General features: G+C 50.9%; 9 protein-coding genes across 9 annotated transcripts; 4 read left to right on the forward strand and 5 right to left on the reverse strand.

Moving 5' to 3' along the window:
- Positions 1-153: 153 nt before the first annotated feature.
- On the forward strand, positions 154-1,646 carry AKAW2_40612S (terpene synthase family protein; the record flags this gene model as incomplete). The annotated part of the gene is made up of 10 exons (XM_041688959.1): positions 154-284; positions 336-462; positions 512-530; positions 592-740; positions 786-801; positions 864-1,029; positions 1,078-1,167; positions 1,212-1,245; positions 1,307-1,524; positions 1,571-1,646. 10 exons carry the CDS (start codon positions 154-156, stop codon positions 1,644-1,646), a joined length of 1,026 nt encoding a protein of 341 aa, XP_041542692.1.
- Positions 1,647-2,210: 564 nt separating this feature from the next.
- On the forward strand, positions 2,211-3,699 carry AKAW2_40613S (putative meiosis-specific topoisomerase Spo11; the record flags this gene model as incomplete). The annotated part of the gene is made up of 7 exons (XM_041688960.1): positions 2,211-2,502; positions 2,550-2,616; positions 2,676-2,784; positions 2,839-2,925; positions 2,974-3,054; positions 3,109-3,180; positions 3,232-3,699. The coding sequence occupies 7 exons, from the start codon at positions 2,211-2,213 to the stop codon at positions 3,697-3,699; spliced, it is 1,176 nt and encodes a 391-aa protein (XP_041542693.1).
- A 341-nt stretch (positions 3,700-4,040) lies between these two features.
- Positions 4,041-4,673, reverse strand: UBC7 (E2 ubiquitin-conjugating protein UBC7; the record flags this gene model as incomplete). Its single annotated transcript, XM_041688961.1, has 2 exons — positions 4,041-4,294; positions 4,427-4,673. The coding sequence occupies 2 exons, from the start codon at positions 4,671-4,673 to the stop codon at positions 4,041-4,043; spliced, it is 501 nt and encodes a 166-aa protein (XP_041542694.1).
- Positions 4,674-5,495: 822 nt separating this feature from the next.
- AKAW2_40615A (scramblase family protein) lies at positions 5,496-7,171 on the reverse strand (the record flags this gene model as incomplete). Its single annotated transcript, XM_041688962.1, has 2 exons — positions 5,496-6,590; positions 6,638-7,171. The coding sequence occupies 2 exons, from the start codon at positions 7,169-7,171 to the stop codon at positions 5,496-5,498; spliced, it is 1,629 nt and encodes a 542-aa protein (XP_041542695.1).
- Positions 7,172-8,178: 1,007 nt separating this feature from the next.
- Positions 8,179-8,611, reverse strand: lcl2 (the record flags this gene model as incomplete). The annotated part of the gene is made up of 2 exons (XM_041688963.1): positions 8,179-8,372; positions 8,425-8,611. 2 exons carry the CDS (start codon positions 8,609-8,611, stop codon positions 8,179-8,181), a joined length of 381 nt encoding a protein of 126 aa, XP_041542696.1.
- A 279-nt stretch (positions 8,612-8,890) lies between these two features.
- Positions 8,891-9,757, forward strand: MRPL2 (mitochondrial 54S ribosomal protein bL27m; the record flags this gene model as incomplete). The annotated part of the gene is made up of 1 exon (XM_041688964.1): positions 8,891-9,757. One exon carries the CDS (start codon positions 8,891-8,893, stop codon positions 9,755-9,757), a length of 867 nt encoding a protein of 288 aa, XP_041542697.1.
- A 347-nt stretch (positions 9,758-10,104) lies between these two features.
- AKAW2_40618A (chromatin-binding protein RAD9) lies at positions 10,105-14,543 on the reverse strand (the record flags this gene model as incomplete). Its single annotated transcript, XM_041688965.1, has 2 exons — positions 10,105-14,409; positions 14,484-14,543. 2 exons carry the CDS (start codon positions 14,541-14,543, stop codon positions 10,105-10,107), a joined length of 4,365 nt encoding a protein of 1,454 aa, XP_041542698.1.
- A 478-nt stretch (positions 14,544-15,021) lies between these two features.
- Positions 15,022-16,503, reverse strand: sen2 (tRNA splicing endonuclease subunit SEN2; the record flags this gene model as incomplete). The annotated part of the gene is made up of 1 exon (XM_041688966.1): positions 15,022-16,503. One exon carries the CDS (start codon positions 16,501-16,503, stop codon positions 15,022-15,024), a length of 1,482 nt encoding a protein of 493 aa, XP_041542699.1.
- An 861-nt stretch (positions 16,504-17,364) lies between these two features.
- Positions 17,365-17,696, forward strand: NOP10 (H/ACA ribonucleoprotein complex subunit NOP10; the record flags this gene model as incomplete). The annotated part of the gene is made up of 3 exons (XM_041688968.1): positions 17,365-17,489; positions 17,563-17,615; positions 17,674-17,696. The coding sequence occupies 3 exons, from the start codon at positions 17,365-17,367 to the stop codon at positions 17,694-17,696; spliced, it is 201 nt and encodes a 66-aa protein (XP_041542700.1).
- Between the last annotated feature and the right edge of the window lie 220 nt (positions 17,697-17,916).

Genomic DNA, 17,916 nt, shown 5'->3' on the forward strand with positions numbered 1-17,916 from the left:
AATGCATCCATCCATATCTAGTAACCGGAACCTCGTGGGGGCCACGAACTGGTTGTGAATGTCAGGTAGATTTGAGTTATAAGTATCAGCTAAAACCCTGCCTGTCCACCTTGTCCATGATAGTCCCGAATACCCATTTACCAGATCACGAAGATGGATTGGGACGCTGGCAATGTCGTCGAGGTGAAATTACCTCCACTATTTGTCAACTTCGCTGCGCGAAAGGCTCCAATAAACCAACATTACCAAGCCCTGAGAGAAGAGTCAGAGCAGTGGCTCATCAAGTATAGTTGTCCATTGTTCTCATCCTAGCATCATTAGCTAAAACTTTCAAGGACCTGCAAGTTTGATACGAATATGGCAAGTTTCGTTCACAAGACCGACTTCGGATATTTCGTGGCTATCGTGGCTCCTGATGCGGAGGAAGATGAGTTGCGAATAATGTTCGACTGGGGGAACTGGGTGCGTATACCTTGCTTTCTACCAATTGTTTATGCTGATTTTGCTCAAGGTCTTTCCCTTTGATGATGGTAGTATTCCCCTGACTTTACGGCACTTGCGTTTACTCGTGCTCACATATCGATATGAAAGCTTTCGATAATGGAGAGTTGAAAGTGGATCTGGACGGCGTGCGAAGGATGATGGATGAGCTTTTGACTGTCATGAATAACGAGACAACCTTTAGACCAGCGGACCCCCTTGTTGTTGCTTTTAAGTCCATCTGGGACAGACTATCTGAAGTGAGTGCCTCTTCCATGAGTATGCAATCCTCGCTAATAATCCAGTCGAACTGTTCTGCCGGTAAACACATCGTCAACCTATGGTTGATCTAGATGCATAACTGATCATTACTATGATGCCAGGAACCCTTCAACGGTTTGCTAGATCAATGCAAGACTATGCCGAATCGTGTATTCAGCAAGTTATCATGCAGACTAGATTTCAGGGCAGCGAGACACTGTCAGTCGACGAGTTTATTGCAATGAGACGTGGGAGTATTGCAACAACGCCCCTATTTGCGCTGTTTGAGTAGGTTGCTTTCCTACTTAGTTAGGATCAAGCGTGCTAACTATCAAGATACGCCTATGGGTTGAACATACCAGATGAAGTCTTTGAGTGTTCATCAATCAAAGAGCTGGAGAGAGTTAGCACTGAAGTGACAGTCATGTAAGATCCTTGTCCGTTGTAGAAATCAACTACTAACTCAAAAGCCAAAATGACATCGTTTCCTATCGGAAGGAGCAGGTATGTGCATATGTATGGCCCGCCAGCGGAAGGTGCAGAGTTCCTAACCCTCCGTCATCAGCTCCTTGATGAGAATAGCAATTTGATCAAGATATATCTCCGGGACGGTTTCTCAGTTCAGGCTGCTTTTCATGAAGCTGGAAAGTTACTAGCTACCTGCTACCGTGACTGGTATTTGGCACTAGCCGACTTACCCAGTTGGGGCGAAGATGTCGACGCCCAGGTTCAGACGTATATTGAGGGGCTCCAGAATGTTGTTCTAGCTAATATTCACTGGAGGTAAGATATTCTTTCAACTTCGCTATAATGTCTAATGGTGGTGTAGTTTCCGAGCTGAACGGTATTGGAAATCGAATGCGGAGATACAGAAGGAGAGAACAATTGAAGTGCGACTGACATGAGGATGTCTTGGCTGTGGTGAAAATGCCTTAGATTGTGCCTGAATGAACTCAGATTGCATGACTTACGTCCCATGGCAATAGGCAGGCTGGCAGGCTGCATGCAGTGCTCTTTACCAGTATTCGCATTGCTGATGCTTGCCTAAAATTATCCTGGGGCCTTATGATTTGATATAATTCTCAAGGATGCCACTTGTCACAGACTAGCCATTTTACCTGGTTTTGTAGACGCGATAGGTTTTGAAAGTGTGTGAAAACATGGGAGAATATCCCAGAAGAAGTCTATCTCTATGCCTGAATTCACAGGCCACCAGCTCGCCATACTTCGAAGACTGGCCAGTCAATATCACTATGTAATTTTGATGCTTCCTGCCAATCGCTTGAAATTTCATGTATTACAGAAAGAACTCAGTTTACGTGTTGCAGTATTATGAGATACAGTCTATGTTAGATCGGTTCCTCTCACGCTCGTGACCCATCTAGACTATTTTCTTCCCTCCTATCTGGATCATCCCCTTCCTACTCTTACAGATCATCCTCCCCTAGCCCATCTGGATCCTCGAAACAATGACGGAGTCACATCTGGATGACATGGAAGCAGAGGCGTTCGAACTACCAACAAACATCACTACAATTCCTCAAACACCAGTCCATAGCTACATTCAGGAGACGCTAGCAGCAATTCTGGATGAAATGTCCTCCCCTGAGGGCCAACCTTCCATTACCCTCAGACAGAGAGGCAAAAAGTTCGCCTCATTATTCATCAACCCACAAACACAAGCCCTGGAGACCTCAGAGATGCAGACATACACCACCTACAGATGGCCCGGCAGAGATGGGAACGAAGCTTGGAGATTCAGTACGATCTATGGTCACCGTTCATAGCCCCCTCTAATGAAGACATAGCCGTCGCTTTACGAGTCCTCGCAGCCATTGCAGAGGCAGTTCAGGAGGGGTTGGTTATTTCCAAGAGGTAAACAGCACATACAATCGGTATTCTCTACCACGAATCATCTACTGACTTCGTCGTAGAGACATATACTACAGCGACCCCGCCTGCTTTGGCACCCAGAGAACTGTCGATACCCTCGTTGATGACTTGGCTCACACAATGGGGGTAGATCGTGCTGCCTTATATGTGGTTTGTAGTACTCAGTAGTGTCCACTTCTAGTATACTAAGTACGCCAACCACAGGAAGCAGCAGCGAAAGGGCTCGTTGTGGGCTACTATCGGATAATCACTAGAATGGACGCAGTGGTGGATGCGCGTTTCTCAAACCAGGTCTGTTGCAGTCATCATCACTGCAAAAAACATAGATGACCTTTCTAGGATACTCTAGTGCCTAGAACGCAAGACATTCACGAAGTCGATCTCGCAGATGTTGCGTGGGTATTGGTTCTAGAAAAGGAGGTCATTGCTGCCGTCAAACCCTCTATTTAAGGTGCAGTGAACTGACACTCTCAGGCCGTATATCGTCGACTCGCGAGCAGCAACTACCACATCAGATCTGCAGCAGGCAAGGGCATCCTCGTCACCGTACGTCCTTGTTCCCTCATTAAATTCCAAGAGAAATACCAACAATTCCAGGCAAAAGGATATCCTGACCTCAACACTCGGGCATTCGTCCGAAAGCTCTTCGACCACAGCCGTCAACTCACACACAAACGACCGCAGTTCTACGCCTTAGTTGACGGCGACCCAGACGGAATGGCCATCATGGCCACATACAAGTACGGTTCTGTGGCTTTTGCACATGAAAACCGGAACTTGAATGTCCCTGGCCTGCACTGGCTGGGACTGAAAATACCAGATGTGGTTGCAGGCGCTGATCCGCTAGAAGATAACACGCTAATCCGTCTCACAAAGAGAGATAGGAAGAAGATCGTCGCTATGCTGTCTAGGAATCCTATCTGGGCGGCCGATGGCCCGGAGCCGGAATGGCGAATAGAGCTGCAGCGGCTGCTCATCTTGAATGTCAAGGCAGAGACGGAGATCCTATATGACATGGAGGGAGGATTGTCCCAATGGTTGGATCGGAAGCTGAGTAGTAGGTAGGTAGGTAGGACATATCCATGACTTATACCATTATAACGACGAAATAACGATATATACTAAACAAAGCATCTATGCATTCCCGACCATGCATCTACCCCAGGAAAGATATAAAATAATAAAAAGGAAAGAAAAAGAACGAACGTACCACAACGCCAACCCAAGCAACCAATGCATCCATCCAATCATCCAGCTTCCAAGCTATGCCACAATTCCTCCACGACACACAAGAGTATAGACAAAGACAGCGAGCAACCAGCCCACCAACCAGGTACTTATATACGAGCGAAACCCCCTACCCTACCCATCACCACTCAACACATATTAACCCAAGGGTGGGGTATTCACAACCCCAATCCCTTCCGAACCTCATCCCTCACCTTCCGCTCATACTCCCCCCTCCGCTCTCTCCACATCTTCGCGGCCTCAACATTCGCCGGAGATTCATCATTCGGCTCCGCCAACATACTCATAACAGAGATGAGAATCTTCTCCACGCTCTGAATAGGCGACCACCGCTCCGAAGCGTGTTCGTAATGGTTGGGGTCGTCACCGGGGGGATGGAGGATGGAGATGCACACGGTTCCGTTGGGGTAGACTATACACATTCATGCCAAAACAACGTTAGCATAGCACACCTTAGCCAAACAATCACCAGAACAGTCTAAAAGACACAACAACAAAACACACACACAGAGAGAGAGGGAAAGAGGGAGAAGAAGATATATACCATTAGGATGCCAAACCCCACCACCCACAAACTTCATCGTCGGCGGACTAAGCGGATAATCTTTCGGGAACTTCAACTCGGCCGCGAACACGCCGCCCTCAAAGGGTGTACCTTCGGGTCCCTGGATCAATGCTTCCCAGTGGAACATGTCATCTTCGGTGACGGGGCCGGCGGTGATGCCCTCGGGGGGGTTCGTAGAGAGGTTTTTGTATTCGTGGAAGAGACGTTTCTGGGCGACGGAGGACATTTTGATTGATCACTGCCTTTCTCTTTCTTCTTTTTTTTCTTTTGAAAAGTGATTTAATTAAGGAATTGTTTTTGATTTTCTCCGGCGGGGGAGGGTAAAGCTGGCTGGTGCTGGTTGGGTTTCTTGTGCTGGTGGCGTGGCGGTCTGGCTGTGTCTCTAATCTGGCCGATTAGATAAAGAGGGGAGAGAGTGCGGAGATCGGACCGGAGAGGATGAAAGGGTTATGTACCTGGGGTGGCGTTGAGGAGATAAGTTAGGATTAAGAAAACTTTTTTTCTAAGAGGCTGGGGTACTACAACTGGGGAAGGTGAGTGAGTGGCCTGGGATTGAATTGGAGGAGAAATCAAGGTTTGCCACTTTTGAAAAGCCAATGAATCGATGGAGTGATTGAGGTTCCATTGATTGATTGATTGTTGAGCCGGTGGGATGTGGGTGCCTGAGGCTACAATGATGCTTATCGCCGCATTCGTCGTCAGGATGGATGGAGTATTGATGGACTAGATATAATTCTGTATAGGATTGTTCATTTTCGCGTATATTATACATTTTATTGGAGATTTCGCTGTCGTTATGGTACATCGGACTGGCATTTCAAGCAGGGCCGAGAGTAAATGACATCAACGTCTACTCCGTACTCGGCCCGATCATGTCGAGTATGCCATGAGTAGGTCTGAGCCGTTACGGTGATTCTCGATACACCGAAAACTCATGAGTCTTGTTGTAATACCCTCGCACGAGTAAGGGTAATAGTGCATGTCTGACCGTATCACGGTGTCTGCCGGCATCCTGATCCAACTGCCTATTATATGGTCGATCGGCCGCTTAGAACCAATCGAAATCATCGCCTCCCTCGCCCTCGTCGCCTTCATCTGCCCAAGGGTCCTCTTCCTGACCCCATGTGTTCTCAGGCTCCTTTCCCCACGGGTTCTCAGGTTCCTCCCCCCAAACATCTCCATACGGACCCGTTTGGCCTGGCGTCGGTGGCTGTTGATCTACAGGTGCTACTTGCTGATCGGGAGCAGGCTGGCTGCCTCCCATACCACGGGACATGGCGTCGTAGCCAGCCATTGCGCCCGCGCCTGCTGCTCCAGCTGCTGCACCATCAGCCATTCCACCGGCTGCCCCCGCGCGACCAAGAGTTCCCGCGGCCGCTTCTCCTACGGCACCTGCTTCACCGGCTGCTGCGCCCCCGGCGGCAGCACCCCCAGCAGCTGCCTCACCACCGAACCCGGGGATCCAGAGGGGCATAAAACCAAATCCTCCTGAGTTGCTATGGCGACTAAAGTAGTCAAAGTCAATGCTCACGGCGGTTGCCAGCATCACGGCACGCTGGTCGAACGTCATCCCAGTAGCCGCACGGTTCTTGTCGAGGAACTCTTCGCTAGGGGAAGCAGAGTCCATTCTGAGTGCATAGACACCCGTATCCGTGAAGATTTCCCGGGCAAACCCGGCAAAGTCGCGATTCACGGAGCCGATCAGCTGTTTATCAGCGGAACGTAGGCCAAAATCCCACGACAAGAAGGGCTCGTCCACATATGCAAATTGGTGGTATTCGCCTGTTTCCTGGCCACTTTGAGATGATTTAACCAACTGCATTTGCTGTGTGTTGGACATATCCATCTGGCTAAGTGGTAGCTTCTGTGTTTCCATCTCTGTCGCTGGATTTGGCGAGTGGTGATATGTGAAGAGGTTGTATTTGCGTCGTAGCGGGGCCCATTGTTGCTGGGCCTCTCCGATAACCCGCATTTCATCCAAGCCCAAGGATGAAACCCGAGCATTTGAGTCCCCTGTAGGCTGAACCAGAGATCCGGCAGAGGTTGTCTGGAATGTGGTGGACGTTGAATAGGTACCCTTTGCGAGGTCGAGAGGATCATATACGCGGATTCGGGAGTTGATCCATGAGAACGGACGGTGGAACTACACAGTCAGCATCATCCACATGCAATCGGCAGATCACCACTAACCCGAAGCACTTCATTCTCATGCCTGTCAAACACATGCGTCACAAAACTGCGATGCGTTCGGAACGATTGTCGCGCCATCATGTTCACCATGCCTTTCTCCTGCTCCGCCATATAGCCGATATGATTACCGTTGGCATCCATGATGACGTACTTGTTGGCTTGTTCAAAACCAATCATCACATTCATGAGCTCCAACTGCCGCTGCACCACCAGACCTGAGTTGGCGAGGATTCCCGTCGCCGGGTGCGTCTCTTTTATGACGCCATGAGGGTCTTCGGGGATGTGGACTGGAGCGAGGAGGGTGTTCTGGGAGGGGTCATATTGTGGGGCGGGGGTTTCGGGGTTGTCGGAGGTTGTCTCTGAATTGCTGGGTTCAGGTGCTCGCGATGCTGGGACGCCTCTTCTGATGGGCTCTGGCCTGCGTATGGAGTTTCGGGGGCCTCGGGGGTTGGATCGACCGCGAAGTGAGCTGGCGAAAGCTCGACCGGGGGCTCGAAGGCACTGCGCCGGTGGTGTTCGGAGCGTACTCCACATTCCAATATTTGACACCAGTCGGTATTAACGTAATATGTGAGATTAGGCGAAGATACGTGAGGTAGATGTAGCACCGAAAAGTACAGTTAAGTTAGCTGAAGATGGAAGAGAAAGAGTGGAAGATTCCCGCGATGACGAAGTTGCGGGAGCGGAGTTAACGGCGATAAGACGCTGATCATCCATCCGCCCTCGTTTTGCCTTCATCCACCCCGCCAATTGATTGAGAGATAAACCGAAAAGTTCTCCAGTACTTTTAAGTCCTTGTTGAGAATGCTTCCATACGGTATATTGGGAGCCTCGGATTATCACAAATGGTCGAACGGTTCGGTCACATGAAAGCGTTGTCAATAGCGCGTCCCGATACTAATAAATATATATTTTAACACACTGCAGTGCTTTTGAGACGCCTTCATTTGTTGCTGATGATCATAGTTCTATACTAGAATTTTGATGGTACTATCAGTTCCACAACTAGCAGACGGTATATAGTCAACGGAAGAAGCGTTCATATTATTCTGTGCACCTCAATATGTCTTTCCAAGTTCTGTCTACATGGACTAACCTACTCTACAGCCGGAGCGCTGACTGCGATTCAGCTGCTTTGGACAGTCAGTACTGATGGAATTGACATTGGAATGCCTATTGTTTGCTATAATGACGCCGGGAAGTAAGCGCAGTTGCCCAGAGCGTATAAACCAGGTACGGTTTGGTGCCTCTAATCAACAACCAGAGAGCAAGGCGATCTCCCGGGTTCAAGCTGCGAACCATTCAAAGCACAAAAGCAGTTGTCTGTGCAATATCCAAGAGCGTTTTAACAGTGACATGGCAATAATGCTGCAAGAGCCACTTAGCCGCAAAGCGCAGTTAAACACTCAGGTCTCAGAAATAGCACCTGAACAGCAGGACATCCAAGAATTATCCAGAATCAATAAGCGTTAACACGAACACCAATGCTTTCCCAATCAAGCTGAAGGCGACACACATATCATCTCTTCCAGACACCTCAATCACAAAAGACCCTTGCGCGCCAACTCAATCTTCCGCGCCGCCTCACCTGCCTTGTATCCTCCCTTCGACACACACACGGCACTTCCTTCGCCAAGTTCAACCTTCTCTTCGACATCGGGGTGCGGACACGGGCAATGGTGCGGGAAATGAACGCATGCGAGGGTACCAGGACAGAGGTATTTATCGCAATGGGCTGTGCTAATTAGCTTCACACGCATACCCCAATCAAAGAATCCACCACTTACCTGAATCCCACTGATTCTGATACCGCGAGCTATCACTCGGAACATTCTGCGCCGCCTGCTGACGACCCTGGTGACCACCACCACCGCCGCCGCCACCTCCAAACATATGCTCGAAGAACTGGAACTGCGCTTGAGCCACAGAGGCAAGTAGAAGAAGGGCTCCGAGGAGCCGAATCCAAGAGAACATTGCGAACTGAGATACACTCGACAAACAACCGAGCAATATGTCCAAAACCCCCCAAAAACGCGAAGCAAAAGTAAATTGCAGATCAAAGCAAGCGAAGGAACTAAGTATATAGTTGTAGATAGATAAGTTACCGGCCATCTGGCCGTATCCGGCACGTGACCTCACCCGCCAAGTCCCATCTCCGATCCGCGAAAAAAAGCAGGCCCCGGGAAATAGAGCGAGCCATCTCTCCCCCAGTTCAATCCCCGTTGAACATCACCACCTCCCAATCCACACACAATGTTCCAACCTCGTTTTCTAGCGCCCCTCCGGGCTCTAGAAAGGGGACTTACCAGAGCCCCCACGGCCGCCATCCGCAACAACAACAACTACAACAACACCTCCTCGCTCCTCCGCACCACCTCCTCCATCCTCTCCGCAACCAGCAACAGCAGCATATTAACACAATCCAAGCTCACCCCGCTAGCATCCCCAACATTACACCAATTCCTCCAAGTCAGACACGCCTCCCACGCTTCCCAAGGAACCGCGAACCGTCACTCCCGCGATCCGGCCGGAAAGCGTCTCGGCGCGAAACGCACAGCCGGTGAATACGTCGTCCCCGGATGCATCATCTTCCGGCAACGAGGCACGAAATGGTTCCCTGGTGAGAACTGCGCCATGGGCCGCGATCATACCATCTACGCTGCTGAGGCCGGGTATGTGCGGTACTACCTGGATCCCGAGCGTCATCCGGATCGGAAGTACATTGGAGTTGTGTTTGAGAAGGATGGGAAGTTGCCGACGCCGAAGAACGCGCCGACTAGGAGGAAGTTGAACCGTGTGGCGGTTCGGTTTGAACCTGAGGAGGAGGTGGCGGCTGCCAAGCAGGGCGATTTGGTGGCTAAGATTGGACAGGACGGGACGCAGGTTGGCAGTGCTACGAAGGTTGAGGCTGCTCAGGCTGCTGTTCAGTTGCGTCCTGGTTATATGTACCGTGAGGCCAACTGGAGTATTGGTCGTGCTGCGGAGAAGGCTGGCATTACGGCTAAGCCGTATAACCGCAAGAACCGCTGGTTGGCGTGGAGGAAGAGGACTGCTAAGGCTGATCGGTTGGCACAGATGAAGAGTCTGAAGAATAAGAAGAAGAAGAAGGGTGGAAAATAGATGATTTGATGGAGGGGATTATGTCGGTGAGGGGTTGACTGCGTGTGTGTGATATATTAGTTCTGGTTCTAGGGGTTTTTCTTTTGTGTTTGTCTACCTATATGTATGTATGTATTATAAGACGTTGGAATGGGCTGCAATTACTATTTCTTTTCTCTTTATTAAGAACCAAGAACTGATGCTTTAATAGAGTAGCAGACTCCAGGGTATATTGCTATCAGTATCAGTCTCGCGAACACACTGGTTGATCAAAGCAGCAAACATTAGAAAAAACAAGCAGATACTCCAGATCCCATACATTCATCGTAGATGATCGTCGAAGATATTAACTCCACTAGATCCATTCATTACTGGTCAAACAACCTCCCCAAGATCAAGCTTTGACAGACAAACTCATTGCCGACAATCTTGACATTACTGTTCACTCCCAGCTCATTGCCGTCAAAAGACTCCATCAGCTTCGACCGCTTACGCTTCCTCGAACCGGCGGTCGACAATGAGCTTCCCAGTGCCATGGCCTTGGCGGAGGAAGCTCGATCATCGTCATCGACATAGATCCAGTTCCAGCTAGTGCCATCGGCTCCATTCGTTTGCGTTGCACTCAGGATCGCGCGAGCAGACTTGAGATCAGGCACGCGCTCGATGCGAGAAGCACCCAACGCATACGTCAAGAAGAGATACGCCTTGCGTTTCTCCTCATCTGCTCGACCACTGCGTCCCGTAACAAGAAGCACGGATTGTCCGTTGAGAAGATTGGGCCGGCCGGCGATGGTCTCAGACAGTCGAGCCTCTGTAGCAGGGTACGGGGCTAGGAAACGAGACTTGGTCGCGCCGTTGAGGTAGGTGGACTCCCCGGCTGGGAGGAGATATATTTCCCAATCGAGGATTTGTCTTCTGGCAACGCAGTCCTCGATCCAGCGGTCAGAGAGGCAAGGGAGATTGAGTGCTAGGGCTTGCATGTACTTTGACCGACGAGAATGTTTGTCGGCTATCAGACACGCGAAGCCCACATCTGCGGCACCACTAGTCAGCCGCAGATGGCCGTCTTGGGTACTAGGTAGTGGAGCAGGAGACTTGGTAGGTGTAGCAACTGGTGCACTGGGAGGGAGTTCGAACAACTCATTGAACCCGTCCTCTAGAATCCGGCCGTCGTTCTCCAGAATCATTCTGGTAATTCGTGATTTGGCCTCATTGTTGTCTCCGTATGACACCGCAAACACCATACCGGCAAATAGACCAGTGGAAAAGCGGAAGCTGCGCGAGAGTCGAGCGCCAGGGGACATGGGCGTGGAGTGTCTATCACCTGGCGTTTGGGGTCCACTTTCGGAAACAGCAGGCCCGGAGTCGTAGCTGAATGCCCGGTCTTTCAACTGATTCCAAAGGATAGTATCTAGGTAGATTCGGGAAATAGGAACAGTAATCCTGTTCTCTGTAACTGCTAGTCCTGAGCCGGGGAGACTTTTGCGCTGCTTCGGTGTCAAGATAACGGAGGAATATCCATATACATCGGTCATAGGAATCAGCCCATTCGCAGCTCCCTGTTCAATATCACTCAAAGTGAGCTTGTCGGCGAACCCAGAGATGATATGTGTCACCTTGGGAACATCGCGCATGTCCACCTTGACACCATCACCAATACGCAGCTCAAGCCGTTTCACCGCGCCAGTGGGGATCTCAAGCGGTGCGCTATCTTCGAATTTGACCAGATACCGCGACTGCGATGTGCCAAAGGGCTTGCCAAAGCACGTTGCAGGATAATACGCGCGCTTTGGTCCGCTCCATGGGGCAAGGACTTGGTTGACGGCGATAGGTACGTTCTCATGGCTAACTGAAGGCTGAGCTGGCTGTTGAACCCGAGGCGGTGTCTCCACAACTGGATCCTCTTCAGATGCTGTTTCTGTTGGTTGGGGTGCGACTGGTTCACTGGATGGCTCCGGCATTGAACTGACCGCCTGATCCTCGTGAATGGCAGGCAGTTCTTCTTCAATGGGAGCATGCTCTTCAACCTCAGCAGGCACCTGTTTTACCGGAAGCGAGCGACCTAGAAGCCGAGACCTCTCTTTACGAGAGAAGTGATGCTGAGTAGAATCATCCATATCCCATATGCTCTCCGCTCTTCTAGAGGGTCTTGACCGTCTCCGATAGGTTGGCATTGGCTTGGTGGCCGGCTTAACCTGCTTATCTGGCTCCACCTCAGTGATAGGTGGCATTTCCTTCTCTGGAGAAGGCACGACATGAGTAGGCGCGCGAGGTGTAACAGGGAACACTGGGTCGGAAGCGTAAACACTCTGCCCACCGTTACCGCGGCGCTTCTTCCTTGGCTGAATAGGAGACATTGCAACCGCAGACCGGAACTCCCGGTCGTCAGCGGACAGGATATTAATGTCAAGGTTGAATGAGCCAGCCCCAATCTGTGGTGAAGCATCGGCTGCGATTTCCGTCAGTGCCCTGCGCTGTCTGCCACTTGGGCTGGACAGAATTTTTGAGTTATGGAACGAGGAAGGTTTCAGAGGCGACGAGCTATCAGCAACCATCGGTTGAGAACGAGACCCTCGTTCGTGCGCATTCATGTACACTGGCGGCAAGTCGTCATCTTCTTGATCGGCTACATCGGTTGTGTTATGATCATTAGGCCACCTTTGGTGACCAAGGCGGCTGGGACTCGTTTCGGGAATGCTTGTCATTGGTATGATTTCTGCAAAAGCCCTAGGAGCAACAGGAGTCTCGGCGACGCGCGAGGGCATAGATGAGGACTTCTCGGGTCGATCCAACGTAGATGGTTCATTGCCTGTATTCGCGGCCCCCTGCACAGCTGGATTGCTTGACTCCACCATGTTATGCTCTTGAGCCAACGAGGGCCGTGGAGTCTGGGAGCGAGATGGACTGCCTAGCTCTGATCCAGGCCAGCTCACCGAGTGAGCGCAGCCTAACTCGAGCGATCGTCGGCTGGTCTGGGACGCTGAGGGGGGAGAGGACCGTATACGAACTTGCTTTGTGGGCGATGGAGTTGTTCTGTCTACATCAGACAAAGGCCCCAGATGAGCCTGAGAGCCTGACTGATGTATGCGCTGCGCGGTCCATTGCTCCTCTGTGTCATCATTACCAGGATCCCTCCGACCAGCGGAGCGCTGAGAGTCCTTAATGACCGAGACCTGTGAGGAGTAGCCTTCATGCAACTGCTCATCCTGTACAAAGCCGCCAGAAAGCGAAAGCGACCTTTCTTGCGCGTTTACCGGTTCCCCATTGGTTGGACACGGACTTTCATGCAAGGCAAGAGCTTGCGATAGGCGGTCATGCGCGCTCGCAGCAGCAGTACTGGTTGTAGAAAGGTCGTGGCAATTCTCTTTATCCTCCTCGGCTGAACCATCGAGATCGTAAGGCCGTGGCGTGGGCTGTTCCAAGTCATCTTCTTGCTCTTGTTCCGTTTCTTCTTCGCTGAGCGCCCCATGCTGCAGCCCAGTAGACCCCTGCTCTCTCACCTCGTCGACTTCTCCAGAAGACCCTTCAGTCAGATCTGGGCCTTCAGGTACTTCAGATAGGGGATTTAGGATCATGTCCGCTTGATTACTACGCCGACTGGATGGCCTCGCAGGTGCTGTGAGCTCCACAAGCTGAGCATCAGCCTCGTGGTCAAACATCTTCCGGCGCCTCATTCGCTCAACAAAACTAGGCTCCTTATCAAATTCCCCGTCGCTTTGGTCCGAGTACACATGGTTTGCAGAACGTGTCATTCTTTCATGCAATGCCTTATCCCGGTTGGCTTGAGATTCCTGCATGCTGATGTAGTTCCATCTGTGGGCGGACGTGTCCCGTGGAAAAGTTGCGGCGAGGTTATTGTAAGGTGAGGAGAGCGTTGTAATAACCGGGTGGCTCTGAATGGGAATATTCGGAGAAGGTCGATCTGACACAGGGTCGGATTGTTGGCCGTTCACTAGAGGTGATGATGGAGCCTGAGTTGCCCTAAATACCTGACTTAGTGCCAATATCCCACCACTTGACCCGATATCTGCTGCAAGGGGATTCCGCGAAGCAGTGGGAGACACAGTGGCAAGGCCCTCAGAGTGGGCACGCTTCACTGCTGTCATGGGTGTCTTTGTCAGAAACCGCTGCGACTCGGGAAAGAGATTTGGCTGATGCAGCATGGGTGAAGATTCTCCCAGCTTCGAGCTACTCTGATCCTCAAGGTCCTCGTTGACAGCATCAGTATGAAGAGGGTCGTAGCCAGATAGCAAATCAAGATGTCCGCTATCGCCTTCATGAAGGGTCATAAGCGTTGCCTGATCACCCAAATTGCTCTCCTGAGCGTTGTCCGCAGCCTCCTGGTTCTTCCTGATGATTTCATCGTAAACTGACTGAGAGACGACCTGCGTGTCCGAAGGGACGGCATCGACCGAAGGCATTTTCGTAGACGGAGGCACTTGGCCCGTAGAAGGGTTTGTAGAGTTGGTTTTGGATGCTGGATTCGTATTCATCGAAGTTGTGGCATTATGTGATCGCGAGGATGACCGTGAAGGCGACGACGGCGTTAAGGATTTTCGAGCCTTCTCGTGGGCGGTTGAGGAAAATGACGACTTTTGATGGGCTTCCGGGCGACAGTCGTGGTTTGCAACTGTCCCCAGGCCATTAGATTGGAGCTGCGAAGGTGCAGATTCCTGATGGATAGCAGACAAATGATGTTAGCGAATGGAGATCAGAGACTCCGCCACCGGGAGAGGCCGTCACTCACAAGCCCCAACGCGACGCGTTGCAGCTTCGCGATGTCAAGGCTATCCTCCTGCGTCTCCATAATCCCTCTTACACTGCGATGCCTGTTACACAGCACAAATGATGGCTCATTGCCGAGGTGTCTGGCGCCCCAAAGCCACGAACACTTTCACCACTCGGCTTCCTCGACTGTTCTCGTGCTTTTTCCAATTGGACGGAATACCGTAAAATGCAAAACGCGAAACGCGTCACTCACGTGATATCTCGATATTACCGCTCTAGGTTTAGCCTGTCCGAAACTACAAGCCAAAGACGATCTACAATCCATCTATAGAACGAGAGGATGAGCAGTACTATATAAGGAGCGCAGGAGTAGGTCAATGTTGCATTCTTCACACCAGTAAACCGTGATCAACAACGCCAACCATAATGGCTTGTGAGAGGAGCAGGGTTACATATGGTTACAATGAGTAAAGTGCTTTACGTCTTGCCAAAAGAAAACCCAAACGCTCGAACAGCACGATGCATATAGTACAGAGAAACCAGATGATGCACTCATTTCAGTCCCGAGTCCGATTGGGGACCCATCTTCGAATAACCATTTCCCGGACTTGATAACGAGACAACATCGAACCAATATCCTCTTCCGAGGGTGTATCAAGCTCGTAAGACGTTGGTGGAGGCACTTCCACGTAGCATACCACCAAGCTCTTCTTCACCTGGGCTTGGACTCGATTGACACAATGCAGCCACCACCAACTGCGCGCTGTCTTCTCCTCACACTGGGCCTTGCGCTCGGCCGTTTCAGACCAGTAGCCATGGCCATAGGATGGGACGACCACGACAGCAAACTCAGCATGTGAGAAGACCGGACCACGGTTGTAGAGAATGTAGTCCACACCGAACTTCACTCCGGAGCGCACAACCCACCCCAAAGAACGGAAATGGTGGTACACAACATATGATATCATGAATGGGTCGTCCGGCGTGAGATCCGCTGACGGGGCTCTAGGAGGGAAGTAGGAGTGTCGACATAATAATGGCAGCAGAGAAGATGTAGGAATCTCGGTTTTGCGAGTATCATCGCGAACACGCAAGACACCCAGCCCATATGCAAGAAAGAAGGCCTCTTCGTTGGATAATTGAAGATGCTCTTCATTATTTAATTCCGGCTCCTCATCCGCCTTACCTCCGTGCACATTTCCATCCGCAGATGTTTCTGGCAAGCTCAAGATAGCCGAATCAGAAGCAAACTCCTTGGCTTGAACAACCGGAGAAAACCGCACAGTTTTGCTGCCACTAGGTGACCGCTTTCCGGCGGAGTTAGGGGTGCGTGCAATGCCGTCTTGTGATACTGAACGTTGTGACTCAAGGAGCTTGGCTTCCCTGGCTTCCCGTGCTTTTCTTAGGGAGAACTTCTCCGTAGTTGATACTGCGCCGTCAGAGCCACTGTTCGGAGTGGGTGAGAGGGATGACTGCTCGTTTGACGTCGCGGTGCCGTCCCTGGCAGCCGCTTCGGCCTTGAGTCTCTCCTCAATGGCAAGCTTTTCCATCCTCGCGCGCTCCAGTTTCAACTCGCGGCGTTCCGTCCGCCGCTGTCGTGTAACCTCTTCGCTAGTCATTCCCCCAAGTAATCCTCGTCTCTTCTTCTCACGCTCAAGCCAGCTCGGCTCACTTCGACTCAAGGTTCCCTTACCAAAGAAACCCATCTCCCATAGCGCCTTTATAGCCTTAGGGTCTGTGACATGGACCGAGGATGTGGCAGAGTCAAAGTAGGCAGAGTAGACTTCCTGGTGAGGGGGAGAAATAAAGTACGTCAGGTAGGAAAGCAGTACACTGACGAGCGAGAGAGGGTTATGGGGGATGAGAGGAGGGAGAGGATGCACCTCAACCGGGAAGGGGAAGCGATGGATGTGTCGGTAGTTGGGCCTTGGAGGCCGCGAACGACGAGCTGGGGAGGCAGCATTGGGTTTTTGAGAAGAGTCGGACTTGCCAGGAGCAGCAGTCTCCGAAGCAGGACTAGGAATTGTATTGGAAGCCATATTTAACAGTAATTCTTAAAAGCTCAATTGGACAGATATTCGATTCTAACTACAGGGAAGAGTCAGCAAGAAACTCTTCAGTTACAAGCTGGAATGTAGCCGCCATCGCCAACCCCGACAGAAGTAATCAGAATCATTGTTGTGTTTCTCCTCAGATACCGTTGTAGTCAATACAAAGCCTTCACTGACAACAGCGAGAAATCAAGGTTGCCATTGCCTAAGCTTAGGTATGTCATCATCACCGGAGAAAACAATGAAAGCAAAAATCCTTCCAGCAAGACCGACAAGGCTGCTGGCTGAAGCTTACCCGAAATCCTGTGCAAGATCTGGGGTTGGTCAAGCCATTACACGAGAGGCAGCTTGTCCCTCGTGATGCGATGTAGTGTATCTTTAAGAATACAGGATATCAATTAGCGAAAAGATCCCAGAGTCATTATGCAAGACGGGAATGGATGCGCATTAACATCATCAACATCCTCAATATTCCCTCATCCTGCCTGAAGTGCGATGGGATGGTTTGCGGAAGGAAGAAAAAAGTTGTTTGGAGCTCGCTTGGGCAGCCTTAAATGGGACTGCGCGTGACTAAGCTGGCCCTTGGCCCGTGCCCCGTTCGCTCCGCCAAAAATTTCCTGCGTATCGCCGAAGTTCAAGTCCAGCGGTTTGGCATCGATAAACGCACTCGTTCACCACCCAGCACCTCTCTTTCGTGTTTCAGTCGACTAACAGACCTAATTCTTCAAGTAAGTCTGTCTGCAGTCTACTTCAATGTTGCCCGCTCGTACTGACTGAAATTTTTCAGGATGCATCTTATGTGTATGTTTCTCCGCAGTCGAACTCCCCTCGATCGGCCATGACTAACGAATGCACAAAGACTCTCTGGGCCCTGATGGCAAGCGGGTTTACACCCTGAAGAAGGTCACCGAGGATGGTCGCGTTACCAAGAGTGCTCACCCCGCCCGTTTCTCTCCCGATGACAAGTACTCCCGGTAGGTTCCTCTTCGCCAACGGTATTCAGGCACATCGGAGAGACATTCAGGACTAATGATGTCGGCTATTTAGTCACCGTGTGACCCTCAAGAAGAGATACGGTCTCCTTCTGACCCAGCAAGTCGGTATGAAACCCCGAGTACGTTTCCCAACATGGTGGACGTGGCTGACGACAGACTACAGACAAGGAGGCTGCTAAGCTGTAAGCGGGTTGACGGGAAAACATGATTGAGATACAAAAGGTGCTTTGAATCATTTATGGCGAATGGTGTTATCTATGGTCTTTGGACGATGAGAAACTTTTGTTCGGTTTCTGTGCGGTGCCCATGGCCGGTATCTTAGTGTGCAAAATATACCATCCAAGAATTTGCTCTATATTCGTTACCTAGCATATGCTATGTGTATGCTCTATAAATCGTTGATCAC

The sequence above is a fragment of the Aspergillus luchuensis genome, chromosome 4 (assembly GCF_016861625.1).
Source record: "Aspergillus luchuensis IFO 4308 DNA, chromosome 4, nearly complete sequence".
In the NCBI taxonomy this organism is placed as follows: domain Eukaryota; kingdom Fungi; phylum Ascomycota; class Eurotiomycetes; order Eurotiales; family Aspergillaceae; genus Aspergillus; species Aspergillus luchuensis.